The sequence below is a fragment of the Coturnix japonica genome, chromosome Z (genome assembly GCF_001577835.2).
Source record: "Coturnix japonica isolate 7356 chromosome Z, Coturnix japonica 2.1, whole genome shotgun sequence".
Lineage (NCBI taxonomy): Eukaryota > Metazoa > Chordata > Aves > Galliformes > Phasianidae > Coturnix > Coturnix japonica.
Window position 1 is genome coordinate 66,242,241 of NC_029547.1, and position 17,056 is coordinate 66,259,296.

Consider the following 17,056-nt stretch of genomic DNA (forward strand, 5'->3'; position numbering starts at 1 on the left):
ACTGATGTGAGAATTCAGTTTCATAGTTTATTTTGCCCCAATAGCTAATGTTACCTAAGGAATGTTGTGATACTTTAAAGTACATTCCTGGACCTTCTTACTAGCGATAAAAAAGAATTCTAGACTGAAACTTTCAAAATAACAATGACTGAGTGCTGTTAGGCATTATGGTATTTAAAGCAGTCCAAAATACTGGGCAGCCAGCCCAATGCGGTTATCCAAACTTCTCTTTGAAATAAAATAGCTGCCCTCAAAGATCCATTTTTTTGTGCTGTACTCTGGGCTGTGTGGTGGATCTAGGAGCTCCTTTAGTGCAACTTAATATTCCCGTATGCTGACTTTGTAGCTGACTAAAGGGGAAGTGAGGCATGAGCTGCGGTATCTGACTAGTTGTCTGGTATTGGACCGACCTATGAGATGGTTTATTGCTCGTAATTCAAAATACCGTGCTCTCTTTCAAGGCATGAATCTGTCTGAGGAAGAAACTGCTGCATTTTTGTGTAACAGCTTAGTCGTCAGAAAAACATTATGGTAGTTGAGAAGACTGCCCTGTGGTATCCTGTTCTTCAGTCTGAGATGAGTGGAATCCTGTGATCTCAATCACCAGCAGAGTGCACTAATCACAAATACTAGCAGGTTTCTGCTTAGGGAAAAGTTTGACTGTATGTGTTAAGGGGAGCCTGGTCATAAAGTTAGCCAGTGGGAGTATTGCCTTAGGAAAAGCACTTGGCTGTGTTTCAAAGGCTGCTTATCCAACAATTAACATGAAATACATGAGCTCCCTCCAAGGAAGTACTGGAACTTGGGTGTATTTACTCTAAAGAAATTCTTCTTGCAGGTCTACAGATGAGTTCCATTTTAATATTTAGTCTCTGGCTCGGGCATCTTGTTTGTTCCGGCATCATCTTAGTCTAGCATGTGGGTCAAGCCACTCTCTTTAAGCAGAAGCAGTTGTCTTGGACTCCTTCACAGTGAACATATTCTGTAATTTTTGGCTTCTCAGTGCTGGTAAGTGCTACAAAACCCAGTCTGTTCTTCAGATGGTGGACACCAGTTCTGGCTACCTGCTGGTATGGCCAGGTTGTATCAGACAGACTATTTCTGCTGGGCAACCTGAGTCAGCTTTAGTTTGATCACTTCAAAATTAGTCTTGATCTAAATACAAACAATTAGTATTTTTTGGGGAAAATTACAGGTGCCTGGAATGTTCTATGGCTGAAATTGAAGCTGTTGGCAGAGTTCTGGTGTGGCCAAGATCTGCTAATTCCAGGCTTATGCATATTCTTTAATACATAATTGAAGATGATCATGCCGTCTCTTCTACATCACTGAAATCAATCAAATGTCATTATTGGGAAGGTATATAAAAAAGCTGCAAGAGTTAAAAAAAAAAATAAAGTAAAATGAAATAAAATTACACAATTCAAAACCAAATAGCTAATCTGTACCGTCACATTTCTCAATATGCTGGCAAATTACTACTTCTGCTCTAGATTTTAAGTCTTTGCAAAGTTAGAATGCTAACAGTACTTTCTCTTTAAACTCTGGAATACTTGACAGCAGTCATATTTCAGCTCTATGGAAATGAATGTAAAAATTCTTGCATTCCTTCTGTTACTAATAAATAATTCTAAGTGCAACGGTTCCTTGAAGGAGAAAAAACTGTGTTAGGTTGGGCTTGAATTCTGTTTAAAACAGTTCAAGTATTAAATTACTGACATTCTTTTACAGACCATGTAAATGTCCTAAGGAAAAGGTCTTTTGAAAGCTTATGAAATTTCCAAACTTATACTCTGTGAGATAGAATTCTGAGGAGCTGTGGCTTTATTTTTTCTAGGAACAGTTCCAGCAGCTGTTTCTAAAGTTTCTAGAGTTGCCACATCATCAGTTGCACTAATAAAAACAGCAAATTCTGATCAGCCATTGACACAGATTTTCTTTCAGCAGATTACGGAAGCGATTAAACATGGCAAACTCTTGCTTTTTGGCAATACCGTGTATAGCCCTTATCAAGCTATCGTTCTTCAGAACAGAAATGAAAACTTTTCCATAGCACAAGTGGTTTATATAAAGTGTGTGTGGTAGGCCACGAAGGCTAGCAAGATGCTCTCATAAAACATCTGTGGTTGCTTGGTGTGGTAGTGTACAGTAATGAAAAAAACATGCAAACACAGTCATGGGAAACTTTAACTCGTATTTGAAAGGAGCTGTGAGGTACTTGCAGTGCACAGTATATACTATCAGATTTAATCCATGCTTAAAATATGGTGGTTTTTTTTTTTAGAAATGCTTTTTACTGTTGTAAATGTGCTTAATTGCTTGCTGCTGTCATTGCAGATGTCTTTTTACAACCTCTGCATAACCAGGCATGAAACTTGCTGCTGACTGAAAAAGAAGAAAGGCTGAAATGGGGTAAAAGGAAGGGAAATGTTATGGTGTTGGGGTTTTTTTTGCCCAATAGTTTTTTAGAGCAGGGGGGAGTGTGCTAGAAGAAGGTTGGTAGTCAGTTGTGAATTCACTGTGAATTGGTGGCTGGTATAACTGTGATACAATTCCTTTCAGTTTGCTTTGTGCAATTAAAAGCTTTTCAGTTGGGGTTTCTGGCACAAAAACATTGAGCTGCTAAATTAAGTGACTCTTTAATTGCCCTTTAAATCACAGTAAGAAAAGGATTTTAAAATGTACTTAGGTTTTAACGAAAAGTTGCAAGTACATTACTTATTCTCTTACAGAGGTAGGTCAGAGTGGTGAACATTTACTCATGTTGCATTTAACACCAAATAGTGCATCTATATTCAAAATTTAATTAGAAATTAAATCAGTGACTGTGTTTTTACAGTGCAAGTATTCTGTTCATTCAGTAATGAACATGCAGTCCAAAATTGAGTCCAGCAGAGTATTTCTATAATGGCTCATACAGAACCTCCATTTAAATCATCAGTAGGCTTGATACTGACCAGAAATAAACTAGGGCCACTAACTCACTAATTAGAGTATAACATCTGGAAGTCTGGTTGGAGTCATTCAGTTGTGTTGAAAGCTGTTTTCTCACAGGCTGGAAGACTTGTTTATGTATAGTCTAGCAAAGATCAGATATAAAGTGGATCTCCACCGTTGAATTGGGCAACTGCCAGGTTATGATTGGATAGCAGTTTGGTAGGATGAGAAGTTAGGTTGGAAGGTCTTTCAAATTGAACAGAATCTCAATAGTGCATTGTCCTGTTTGGGAGCAGAAGTGAGGAGTACTCCAATAGGAGCCAGGAGCTCAGGGCAAGAAATATAATGTTAGGGACTTCATATTACCCGTTATTAGCTCTTATAGCTCCTCAGACTACTACTGAAATAACATTTATTCCAAAATGTGTGAGTAAAGCTCGTCAGAATTTTTTGCTGTGGTAATATGTTTTCTTGAAAGTGCTATGGCTTTTTGCAGTTGTATGAAACCAGAAAGCTTCTGAGGTCTTGCACAGATATGCTGATGCATTAATGAATGTACTGGTTGCATGAGAAGCTAGTAAGAACTGTTTTGAGTAGCAGCTGGTTCAAAGGAATGAATAAGGGATTTCATCCAGAGGCGAAATCTCTAGAGGTCTGCTGCAAAGGAAATAAATAACATAGGAACAGGATAGCATAACTTAAATTTAGTTGCATGATAAAATAGGAATTCCAAACAATATAAAGCAGAGGGCAGTTAAGGTGATTGCTTGCTCTTGAAGTGATGTAGAAATAACCAGGAGGATGGAAGGGAAGAGAGATACAGCAGCATTACAGGGACAACACTACATAATGTAGTTATGTATGTAGTTAATGAAGTTACACCATGTAACTTCAGTTACATAATATTCTAACATATATGCATTTACTAAAATTTCATATTGTTAGATCAATTTTATTAACTATTTTGAGGGAGTAAAAAAACCTTTTCTTCCATAGGTGTAGAGAAATGGAAATTGACTTAATATGTATTAATAGGTATTTGTCCAATGTGGTAATTTCTCTGCTGGTACTTGCATTGAAACGATAACATGGCTTGGGTTTACGTTATTAACTTGAAAGCATTTTTCTTGTGTGATTTCTTTGTGTTTTCATGACAACTGTATAGTGACAGTGAAAAGAAAGTTTTAAGTGGGTGAGTCTCATTAGGAGACGAGTGGTTGTGTTGAATGACATCTTCACAAAAACACTTAGTGCCTTTTCAGTTACTATTAAGATGTGGATGTTTGCCAGTTGTTGCTCAATGATAATCTTTTGCAGGCATCCCACTCACTCCCTGGCTTCCCTGCATGTGGGACTAATCTGAGCTGTGTATGTAAATGTCTTTTTTTATGTGGCATCCTGTACTCAGAAGAACCTCTCCTACTTCTATCTACTTCATCAAGCAGCGTTTGATTCCGCCTTGAAATTTCACTTGTCAGGTTAAAAACATCAGCCAAAATAACATAGTAAATGTAAAATATCCTGTGTGCTTAAGCTGCAGAACCTGTGAAGCCTAGCATCTTACAGCTTTGCACCTCGTTGTCCATAAAACTTCATACCAGTATCCTCATTCATCTCTACAGCTTTTTACTTAGAAGTCCCCCTCACTCTTACCATTCTCCTCTTCTCAACATTGATACCATGCACTTTTTCAGATGTCTTACAGACACTTGGAGTGGCTTATAGAGGTGAAACTGAGATAGTTGTGGAAATGATCAAGTTTTGCAGATCATTTGCTAATCACTGTGTTTCAGGTTATTAAGAATCTGAGGATTCATGATGTTGCATCTGGTTTTGAAAGCACCACTAACTGAAGAGTGAAAGGAAACGGATGCACTCTATTTGTTCTTCTGTGTTTATTTTGATAACTCCTGTGTCACAATTGCAACTTCTTCTATTACCATCTTCCTGTGAAAGCACAGCATAATGAGATGTGAAAGTCCCAAATGGCTTCTAGCCATCTCTGGGGTCTGATTAAGAAATCCTGACTATAGAAATCCAGTTATTTGAGCTTAGCTATGTTGATTGCCTTGGTCACATCCCCTTGCAAACAGTCCATGGTGGTACTTTTAGCACAATGCTTGCTGTGGGTTTTCAAACTTGTGCCCTTGAAATGCCTTGAAATCACCTTCAAGTAGTTCTCAGATGTATAAGACTTATCAACTGTACCCCTTTCCCCTCTCCCATTCACCCAGTGTGGTAATTTCTGGTTGTTGTGGTGTCTTTGGGATACATCTCATCTACATTTTGCTTAGACATATTGCAGTGCTATCCGGTCTACTTGCTGCAAATGTGTTTATCTGAAGAAAGAATAAATAATAAATATAAATAAAAGGTAAAGGCAAGACCAATACTGGGAAGAAAATAAGCTAAGAGGGGCTGAAAGAAACAGTGTGTTCCTTAGCTCTCACCTTGCTGAGATCTGATCCTGGTGTTAAATAAGAGGATTGCTTATTGATCAAAGTCTGGTTTGTGGTATCCAGCTCACCCTGTCTCCATCTGTATGCTCCCACCCTGTTCTTTTGCCCTGGAACTAACCAGCATTCATGTGACTGTGAACCAATGTAGGAAACTAATCTGACTGGAGATTGAACTTGCTTTCATTCCTCGTAAGGTTAGAATCTATTTTGTGGATTGTATGTAGATGTGTATGGATTATTCTTGCTGCTTTTACCTCCTGTTCATGCTTTTATAATGCAAATATGTGAAGCTACAGCTAGTCTAGTAGTGGCTATTTCCAAATATTTTGACAAGTATAAAATTCATAATGTAATACAGTGAATCTTTTTTTATTAAAAAAAAGAAAAAAGGAAGGAAAAAGACAGGGTAAATTTGGGAACGTCTAACTTCTCCTAAGAATCTGAAAAATCATTAGATATTTCAAGCTGACATTCCAGATAATAGAGGGAAATATTTGTAATGAAGTTCCAAAAACTTTTTATTTTTTTTAAACTCAAATTATTCACTCAAAAGATCACATACTGTTGTTCATTCTGGCTAGTACGTGATCCAGCCACAGGTGTTTTGAATTTGAGAACTCACTGTTGCCAAGGAGCACCAAAATTTAACATTTAGAATACTACATTGCCATGGTAATTTCTTGGTTAGAAGGCTGCCAAGTAACAAAAATGAAACCAATGCTTCTGGTGTATCCTAGGAAAATAAAGTTCTATGAAAACTGAAATATTTGTTCCATTTTTTTTTTCTAGGTATTGGAGAGATGCTGAATACTGAGCTTAAATACATGGTTTTGTTTATTTGTTTGTTCTTTACGCTGGATTTCTTCTTGGGACTTTTGTTCATGCATAACTTAAGCAATGTACACAAATCTTTTGGTTGTGTTTCTAATGAATTCTTTTCTATGCATAAGCAGATTTACTTAAACTTCCACGGTTTCAGTCCCAGTGCAATACAGTCAGGAAGCTATTGTGTTCATCTGAGCATATTTAAAGATTTTCTTTTTTTTTTCCCCTTTCTCCTTGAGTCATTCTGGTGATAATGGAGCAAAACCTGATTTCAATCTGCTATGATTCCTTTGTCATGTAAGGTCTCAACCAGGGCTGAAATACAGCTTGTACCTATTTCATTTATAGCAGGTAGGTAGATTATTGAATTTTTGTTGTCACCATTCCACTCTCAGATATGTTTTTGTGATGGAGCCTGCTAGCCTTGCAAGCACATGAGGATTCTCAAGTATGGGAGCAAACTCAAAAATACCCTCTTTTTTTTCAGGCATCAAATGATGTCAGATAACTTTTGGCTTCTATCAGAAAAGCATTTCTAGCACACATATCTGATTTTCCTGAAACAATTATTAGGAAAAGATACAGTAGACCTTGAATTCAGATCTTTATGTCTAGAGTTGTAGAATGTTGCATTGGAATAATATCTTCAAAGTATAACTTTGTAAGATTTCTTGTAATTGTGCCTGGATATTAAGTAAGTGATCTCGATACAGAAGAGACATCTCTGTGTTAGTAATGACAAGACAGTTCTTGTCTGGCTAGTAATTTCCTGAATACTTTGCCTTCATTACTCTCTTTAAACAGAAAAAACTGCTTTCTGCCTATGGCAAAAAAAAAAAAGGCTGAAATGAGCCTGGCAGCTCAAAAGTAATGTCTTCATTATGTATGTCATTGTACTCCTTGTGTCTCTCATAGTTTCTATGGAAACAAATAGGAGGCATTACTTTCGGAGCAACCTATGTACATCGTGTATGGGGGAACGCTTTATATTGCAAACTCTTGGGGTGGTGAAAGTCTGTTCTGTGAAATAGCTACACACATGGTATCTATTTATTTATTTATTTTGCATTTCAACTTTGTTTAGGATTTATAGCAATAGAAATACCTCTTATGGTATCTGAGAAAGGCGTAGTGTTGATTGGATGTAGTTTTTGGTGCAGTTCCTAAGCTGAGGTTTTTACTTCTGAAATATTCTTGTTTTCTTTCAGGCTTGTGTGCTTCTCCGTATTGGCTTGTTTTTGAAAGTGAATTAATTTCCACTGTTATTCCTTTAGGATTTAAGAATTTATGAATTATCTATAATACATTTGTGGAATATTTCTTGATGACTATGTCCAGTTCTCTTTACAGTTTAATAATTAGAATGCAGTTTCCTCTTACATCATGTTTTTTTCCTCAAAACAAAAAGCATCCCATGTACTGTATTGCAAAGAGCCCTTGAAGTGGTTGCCTCCACTTAGAACAGCTGACCTTTTAGGAATCCTGGAATGTATTGCTATTGATAGGTCTGCTTTGAGATTTGTCTGAGGCTTTGATTATTCTTTTGAGTTTACTGTTGCCTTTAAGTGTATTTATATAAATACATAATAATAATACATATACTTAATAATACATATATAAATTCTTGTCTTTGTGCCCTAAAGCATTGGTAAGTCTGACCCTGTCTGATAGCTTAGCCTATGCAAGTTCCAGTGCAAAGACTCATCCTTTTTTGTTGTCCTTTATTACTTATTTACTATATGTATATATTAAATAATACTATATGTGTATGTATGCGTATCTATATATATATATCTAATCTATATCTATCTAGTATTATCTGAGACCCGTTGTTTCAGGCACACTGTATATCTGAAGCAAAGCCCTTTTCGAATTCTCTTCCAAATAACTGACTGCTTTCTTGAGAACTTCATGAGTACTTCCAAGAACAGAGTTGATGCATACTGTCCCGTGTGAAAGAAGTGACTGTGGATTACATAAATTGATGTGCCTAGCCTGCCAAGCAGTGAATACCTTCCCTCATTCCTGCTGTCATATGTCTACAGAGATTTTATTGGCTGGCAGTTGGAGAGGCAGGGTCTTGGCTCATTTATGCCCCAGAAACATGCTGTGTCTGCATTAATATTTCTATAAAAATACATTACAAAACATTTTGGAGAGAAAGCTAAATATACTTAGTTATTTGGATATGCAGTAACTACCATGTTAAGTCACTGTATGAATTCTTCGAATTCGGATGAGTCTGTAGCTTGGAGATAGTTCCAGTGGTGATTTTAAAAGCAAACAAGAAACAACCACCTTCCTTCTGAGATGGTCTACCCAGTTTTTGTCTTTTTGAACATACCTAAGAGGTGTTCAACTAGAATGTGCTTTATTTTCTTTCCTCCATTTACAAGAAGATGTATTACAGGGAATTATTCTCTAAAAAGATAACTCCCCTCAAAATCAAATGTAAAAAAAATATAAAATAAAAATGTTTACCCTCTAATATGGCAAATGTCAAGCATTTATTTGTCAGTGCTTGGAGACTTACAAAGTGCAGCTATCTAACATAGGTTTGGCAGACTCACCACTCACTGGCTAAAGGGATTTCCTCCTACCATCTAATCTTAAGTGTTAAGTTAAATGTAAGTTAATGTAACAAATGTGTTTTACATGCAAATTCATCAAGACATATGAGCTTCATCTTGTTTCCCTTCCTTCTGACAGGTTGTGAAGATGAGAAAAGATGTGAAGAAAGCCAGAGTCCTGACCATTCGCAGACTGACCAGACACATCGGGAAACTGAAGTTGAAAAAGTCAGTTCTAAGCATCAGTGCTCTTGAGTATTTTAATAAATGAGATAGTAACTGGATTATCTTCCTAATAACAGGGACAAGGGATAAAAATACATTACACAGAAAGCTTAAGGCACACTGATATATTCTATTAGTCATATTTTTATCTTAGGTAGGCTCAAAATACTAACAGAAGAGTAGTTTCATGAAGTAGAATTGAGCTAACATTTAAAAAGGAGTTAGTGTTTGGAAGTTCATCACCACAAAGGACTTTTTACAGCATTTCCAAAACCATCAGACTCTATCTTTTAGGCTCTTCTGCTCTTGATTAGAAGTTGCCCATTATTTTCTCATTGCAGTACTCTGCAAAGTTGTATAACAACAAAAATATTATTTAGTATGTGTATTTATACAAATTATACTTTTTCTTTTTTTCTTTTTTTTTTTTAAATAATTGGGGTTAATATTATTAAAGCAAAGTTGTCAAGGTTATACTTTTGAAGGTAAGTGGCCCAGAATGACTTGAGTTATCTCACTGGAGATAAAAAAGATAAGTCTGTTACAGTGTTGGAAGTGTAAATTGGATGTAATATTCTATGAACAAATTGTATGGGCCTAGTGAGCCCATATTTAAATAAAAAAATTAAATATTTATATTTAAATGTTGCAGCTCTTAGACTGTAGTTGTATTTGAAGCAGGAGTATCTCCTACGTGCTGGTGGTAGGAATTGTAGTCATTCTCTTCTAATCAAGTAATGCTTGTTTTTTTATTACTTTGCTAAATCTTCAGTGTGGGTTTTTTTTTCCTTCTGTTCAAAAGAGGAAAGCACTATACTACAAAACCACTCTTCAACAATACGTTAATTTAACAAGGGGATGTGATTGTGCTTATTCTTATGATTGTGTGATGCTTAGTATCACCATGCTGGGAGAAGAAAGTGAATAAAACTCGGGTGTTTTTTTTTTAATAAAGACTCCATTTACAGGGGCTCAGAAGAATTGAAGTTAAAGAACCAAAAACGAGTTGAGAGATTAATAGAAGAAATCCATGCTATGAAGGTATTGCCATATTTACATATTTACATATTAAGTATAATTAAGTTTAGCACTAAAAACTTTGTTTTTTAGGACTGCATTACTGAGGCCTACCTGAAATATTTTCAAAGTCAGCTTGGCTGTTACTGCAACACATCTGGAAAATCAAGAGTGTTTCCATATTTCCATCTTTGTTTGCTGCATCTGTCAAGGTGTTAAACAGTTTGAGTCTTAAACTTGCCAAACTAAACTTGAATTCGTCTGGGCTGAGTGGTGCTAGAAGTTTGTGCTTTGACAGTTTAAGTGCAGGAATTAATTTTTTGTTCCAATTAAGATGGTAAGAAGTGTTTTGTATAGCTGATTATGGTTTGTCAGTTCTCATAGCTTTAAATGGCATAATACTGGAATATTGTTTTCAGCTTTGAAGTTCTGTTTTAGTTTTTGAAACTTATCTTCAATAGAGAGGCAGAACGTGATTCAGCTTTTTCCTTTTTCTTTTCTCCTGCTGTCCATTGGTACAGTTTTTATATCCTTTTCATTATGATGTATGAGCAAATGCTTCAAAGGCTTAATGACTTCGTACTGTTCTCTACTTCTTGTATCTGGATTTTAGCAAGTAATGCTTACAGCTGTGTGTTTTAAAATGGGTGTAGACTCCCATTTCAGCACAGGCATTCACTATTGCATGAGAGAACTACTTTGACGTTAAATGGCTGTTTTGTTTGTTTTCTTTCCCTTGATAACTACAGTGGTTGTATGACCTCTACCTATTTATTTATTTACCTAACAATTAGTGTAGTCTTCAAAATAAGCTGGCTAATGGAAAGGCTTCGTTAATTTGTTTCCATGACCTGCTTTTTGCCAGATTCGTCAGACAGAATCTCATGGATTTTTAACGTATTATTTGTAAAACAACAGAGCTCCCACAGATCAGTAAAGGGGAAATGTTCATCAGAGAATTGCAAGGGTTGGAAAGGACCTCAGGAGATCCTTGAATCCAACCTCCCTGCTAAAGTAGGTTATCCAAAATAGGTCACTATCACTGTGCTGCTCTGTAAAGCATTCAAACAACATAAGTGTTGTCCACATGGTGCTTTTCCTTCCAGGGCTGGCTCATACAGACATCCTAGTGTCTGCCAGCACTCAAGACTGTATTGGTCACATAACCTTCAAGTAGTTTTGTAAGTTGATAGAAGCTTTCTTTCAGTCTGCATTTTTCCCTGTGCTCCTACAGTTGTGCTCAATTAAGGCCAGTGATATCTTGGGGTGCATTTAAGAGTATGGCCAGCAGAACATGGGACGTTCTTCTCCCCTTATACTGTCTCCTGGTGAGGCCACATTTACAGTACTGTGACCATTTCTGGGCTCCCCAGTTAAAAAAAATACATGTTTTCATGTTGCAAGAGAAACTTGTTTTTCTCCAGCCTGATTCTGGAAGCTTGGACCTTCAGTTTATTCAGCATCAAGGCACAGTAGTCTGTGTTGATAGCTTGTCCAGGCTGCAGGAATCACCCCTTTCCTATCATTAAGGACATCCAGTTTACCTTCTGAGGTCTGCATTTTGAACTTTTAATGGCAAATTCATGTTTCTGCTCCATAGACTGCTGTTTTGACTCTGGCTTCTGGTGGCACCACATCTCTGATAATGATGTGAGACAGGAAACTGTCACTTTCAGCCTTGTATTGGTCCAGTAGGTCCTGACAAAACTGACAGCCATTCCTACTTTTGTATTTCATTATAATAACAGAAAGAATGATTTTTTTTACATCAACTACATGTTTAGATTGTACTTCTTAAATATAAAGATAGTTAATGTAACGCTGACTTCATTTTAAGCCTCCATCATTGACAGAATACTTAAATAGAAGCAGCTATCACGTGTTCCTTTTCTTGTACACGTTAGGTTCTTAGTTACAAAGTGAAAACAGATTAGAAAGACAGTATTTTGTTGGATTTGGGACAACTTGAGGAAAATATTAAAGTAGGTTCTAAATAGTTCTGTCAACTATCTTAAAAATATGGCTTGCAGATGAAGCTTTTTCCTACCAAGTCTTGCATAAGAATTTTACTATTTTGTAGTTGGGATTTTTTTGGTAAGGATGCAAAATAAGCTATTTTCACTTTTTTTTTTGCAATATGGCTCGCAGATGAGACTCCATCTCCTTTCTGAGTCCTACATAAGTATTTTTATTGCTTGCTTTGATAAAAATGCAACCTTTGCAGTAGTACCAAAAACAAGTTAATGAAACCCATATGCCTTGATTTATTTGCAAATTGAGCAGTGACAGCAAACCAAAACACTTCTTGTTACTGTTATTCAAAATAACTGGAGCAGCGTCAGCGTGTCCTTGTGCCCATTTTGAAAACATGTATATTCCAAGTATATACTAATTTTGTTGTTGTTGGTTTTTTTTCGTAATTCACTTAAATTTGAGGTAGAAAGGAGCATGTCTGTAATCACTGTATAAACTTAGTTTGTAGTTTGTCCATCTCATGCTGTGGTGTAAGTTTTTCTATGGCAGTTCCAATCGACAACCTTTTGCTTTCTACCACCCTGTCTTTGTATTGTAATGTTTTTCTAAAGCAGCTAAGAAGAGTATCTCCAGGAGACAGTAAGTCTGTTTAATCATTGTGGTGGATCTATACTAAACTCAGTCCGGCACTAATATCAGCTGTCCATTTTGGGACTCTGCTTCTGAAGATATTTTGACAGAAAAATTACATCTCTTCACAACTGTAAAAGAAATTCTTCTTAAATAATGTAGTGAAGGTTTATTCTTATTTCCTCTAGAGGGAAATTTCTTATTTCTATAGAGGGAAACAGGAGGCCAACCGTAAATCTCTTTATAGTCACAGAGAAACTAATTAGTTCAGAATGGTGACTGCAGCTGCTATGATTTTTTTTTTATTCTAATTGATTGCTTTTGTGTGTAATTTCCCCCCTGGTTGCCTCCTGCTTACAAAGAATATGCATAAAGTCTGTTCTGGGAATGCAATACTAATGTAAACATGACTTTAGTGCTGGACAGTCTCATTGGCACTTCTGTTAAGGAAAAGATTTAGTGAGTGTGTGGGTGAATAGGATAAGGCAGAATAATTGTGCATTTAGGAAATGAAACTAATGCCCTGCAAATGAGTGGGAGTTCTAAGATATCAATACATGCAGTAAATATTGTCCACCGAATCAGTATCTAGGCTTACATTTCTAATTAGTCTTTGGCCATCTTACACCAAAGTCTCTGTTTAAAAGGAAAGGGAAAAAAATGAATTCTTGTTTTCCTAATGAAAAGTTGGACATAGTAAGTAGAAGTCAGACATGTATGAGTAGCTATCATGGTGTTGGAAAGATAGCAGTGCTGTTCTTTGGGTTCCATGAGAGTGAAAATTGCATGGTAGTGCATTAATGCTTTGTTTTCATTGGGGTCTGAATTGGCTATTATCAGTGAGAAGGTGGATTTTGGAGTTACCATAGCTGTGTGAAGTTGATGCATTGTTATTTCATGTCTTCAGGCAGAAGACAGTCTGTTCCTTTTGAATCCATTGTTTTCCCATATACTATGTGAATTTTCCTGCTGCAATCATGTGTGTTTGTGGGGGGTGGGGGGAAGGAAGGAAAAAAAAGAGTTTAACTAAAAGAAATATAAAGAAAAGTGAGAAGGATGATCAGAGGTATGATTCAGCATCTATGTAAGATACAACAACATTGGAATAGGATTCCCCAGGATACAAGGTGAACAACTGGTCTTGGAGGTCTGCTCTCTTTATGTACTTGTGCCAGATAGTTCTTTTGTACACTGTATGCTAACGTTTTGATCAGGAGTTTCTAGCAGCCAATTCCAAAATCTGTAGGTACTGAAAATAGTCCTGATTTTAATGTTTTGTTGCCAGATCTCTTCTTTTCACCTCCATCCATGACCTATATGCAGAATTATCCAAATTTGTCACATTAATGAAAGAGGCTGCAATGAAGTGAACAGGCCTGATAAGAATGTGTAATGCAGTTATTGGCTTGCAATATTATTAATTTCTTCCTTGATTTCTGGGATTGAGGGAATATGTGATGTGATTATCTTAGCTTATTCTGTTGTGCTGTTTTGTTTTTTTTTTTCTTTATTTTTTTTCCTCATGTCAGGCAAATGAAAAAAGAAGGTTTACCTTGTGCAGGTTTCAGGATATCTAGGAAAGGTCAAAGTTAACATATTTTCTTTCTTCCATACTTTAATAAGTGATTGAAGGAGTATTGCTCCAAGAGGAAGGGATTGGAAAAGGGAAGTCTTTCCTTGCATTACTACATCTGTTCTCTGAACTCATGTTTTTCATGCCCTCTGGAAGTAGATGAAAAAGGGCTGTGTACGTGCTTGTCTGTATTTGTGCTCTTCCATCTCCATCCACACCTCTTTGGTTTCTCCTACCTTCACTAATAATTTCCATTTCTATTTAAAAGCAGGTAGAGCTGAGTGGCATCCATCTGTCTGTCACTGTCTTCAGCAGGAACTTGGTAGCATATCCTTTTCCTGGCTGCTTTTTGCTCTTACAGGCAGGCAGAGCAAAGAGGTGTAGCTGAAAGGAAGGCATCTTTCAGCTTGCTGTACGTAGCGTCCCCTTCTGGCAGGCACTGCTGTTTTTCTTCAGTTTTTACAAAAACAGTTCATCTGGCAACAAGTGCTGTTGGCAACAATCGTGAATACCAGGGATAGTAATTCAAAACTGAAGATAGTTCCAGCCAACACAAGGCTGTTTAGAAGTATGTTAACCCTGAAATTGCATGTGGTTGCTATTTTAATAATAAAAAAAGCAGTGTGGAACAAATTTCCAGTACAGAGTGAAGTTACAGCTTGTGCCAGTCCAAGTGAACACTGACATTCAGAATCAAAAGATGTTGAAGGAAAAAAATATTTAAATAATGATCATTTTGGCAACAACGTGTTTGCTGTATTGAATAATGTGGTGAGCTTGTTTTTTCCCTTTCTGTATGGCTTTTTTGAATCCTTCTCATTGTAGTTACTTTCATAATACCTACCACTTTTTGAACTGTCACAAGATTACAGGCTTTCTGATCCTTTTTTGTGCTATGGTGAAAGGAGTGACTTGCTCCCTGAATGTGGCTACTGAATCATATGGGAACCTCCAAAATTAAACAATTCATTTAATCTAATTAAATAAATAAAATGCCGAGTTCACAGTGTTCATCTCTGTAGACTGATGTAATTGTTGGCATTTGACTTGCATACCTCTTGAAATATTAAATTAGTTTATAAACGTGGCAGAAAAGAGCAGCTTATACTTGCCAAATAAATTTGGGTATTTTACAACAGCTTAAACAAGCTAGCTGTGTTAACTCTTGTTTTGGGGAGTTGGTAAGTTTTCTTTTCTTATTAAGCTGTATAGCTAAGCATCAATCCCCTGGGTTCACAGTTTGCTTTTAAGAGAGCTTGTAAAAAAATAGCAGAATTTAGCACAGCAGAATATTTACTTAGAGGAAAATATTAATTTGGACAAAATTCCATTTACAGTAATAACGAGTTTGGTTCGATGAGAATTTTAATAGAATTATTTTTTTAGATAGCCCTAAAAGCAGAAAACGTGGAAGAATCTTAGTATGAAACCTAGATAAAAACTCACAGGTTGACATTGAATTTCACTTGGATCTAAACTGAGACAGCAATACTGTAGACATTTAGTAATGTTTAAAATTGGTGCCAGCAAAAACCTGACACCAATATAGATTACAAAAAGAACAATTGCTAGGCTAGTTCCTCTTGAAATACATGCTTACATTCCCAGTGATTAACTGTAGTTTTGGAGTGCATTTTTTAACAGGTTAGTGAGAATTAATTCTCATCAAAACTGACTGCCATGTATTAATCTACACAGAGACTGCAGTAGCTGCTGATCTTCTGGGGAGGTTCTATTTCATGTTATCATTTCCTCTGGTGATTTCTTTCATTCTGTTACTTTGAAAGGCAAAATAACTTTCAATGTAAAAATTTAGAAATGTAAGGCAATTGATAAAGAATGCAAAGTCATATTGAAAAAAAAATGGTGTTTCTTTGAGTAAGCGCTTCAGGAGAATTAGTAACTGTAAAGCCTTTTCTTTTTATATCTTTTTCTTTTCTTCCCTTTTCTTTGAAATCTGGATGTTTGAGAAGTGAAAAAACTGAAATTACTGTAGGACGTAATAACAGTCTTCAGTCATAATGGCACGGGGGAGCATATTTAAATTATAATTTGTTTAATTTGTCTGCAATTAGAGATAAAATGCATTCATTTTTACTGTATGAAACCTTTGGGTTCGGTATGTGATGATGTAGCATCAGGTCACCCAGTCAGACTGTGTGGGAAGGCTTTGTTGGTTTTGCTGGTTGATCAAAACATTCTTCTATGAGATTCTCTTTCTGTTGTGGTTTTGCTTTCTTGTAGCTGTCTGTTCTTTAAGATTTTAGTATTTACAGTAAAATTTGCTTTCTGTGGAAAACTGAATCTGTGCATCCACTTTCTTTGAGCATTTACCAGACCAACGTTGCCTGTAAGTTGAGCAGAAGTTTAATTTGGTGGAATATTTTATTAAAATGCTTCATCCTTCTTGACATCAGCATTTATTCAGTCAGTATTGGTACATTCTTAAGGCAGTTTAATAAGGACGAGTCTGCACAACATGCCTTGCATTGCTACTTCACTGTAAATTCCTATTGTATATCTCTCACTGTAATGTGAACTGTCATCTTAGTTGATAAAGAGGAATGCATTGCAATTGTGCTGGTTTCTTTTCCTTGTCTGTACGAACTTTGAGTGCACACATGCCTCAAACATTCAGTCTTTACTTTGACAGTGTATTGCTTTATACTAAACGAAAATGATTGAGAATCTCTGTTTTTTCTCTAAATTTTCTTAATATTCAGATTTGGGCCTGTGGCAGGTATGATAGTGACAGTGCCATCCTAGACACCATGTGTGTCAGTCTACTTTCAGTCAGACTGTTAGAAGACCTCATAGGATTCTCACTTTTGGACTTAAAACCTCAT

The 17,056-nt window shown here is 36.3% G+C and overlaps 1 protein-coding gene across 1 annotated transcript in view; it reads left to right on the forward strand.

Annotated features, from left to right (window-relative positions):
* Positions 1–978: 978 nt before the first annotated feature.
* The window catches only part of SRFBP1 (serum response factor binding protein 1), a gene marked incomplete at its 5' end in the record, with an annotated part of 31,891 nt that continues 15,813 nt past the window's right edge, over positions 979–17,056 (forward strand). Inside the window, 3 exons of the mRNA XM_015850054.2 lie at positions 979–1,008; positions 8,931–9,019; positions 9,985–10,057. Coding sequence (XP_015705540.1) covers positions 979–1,008; positions 8,931–9,019; positions 9,985–10,057 — 192 coding nt within the window. The remainder of the gene's footprint in view (positions 1,009–8,930; positions 9,020–9,984; positions 10,058–17,056) is intronic.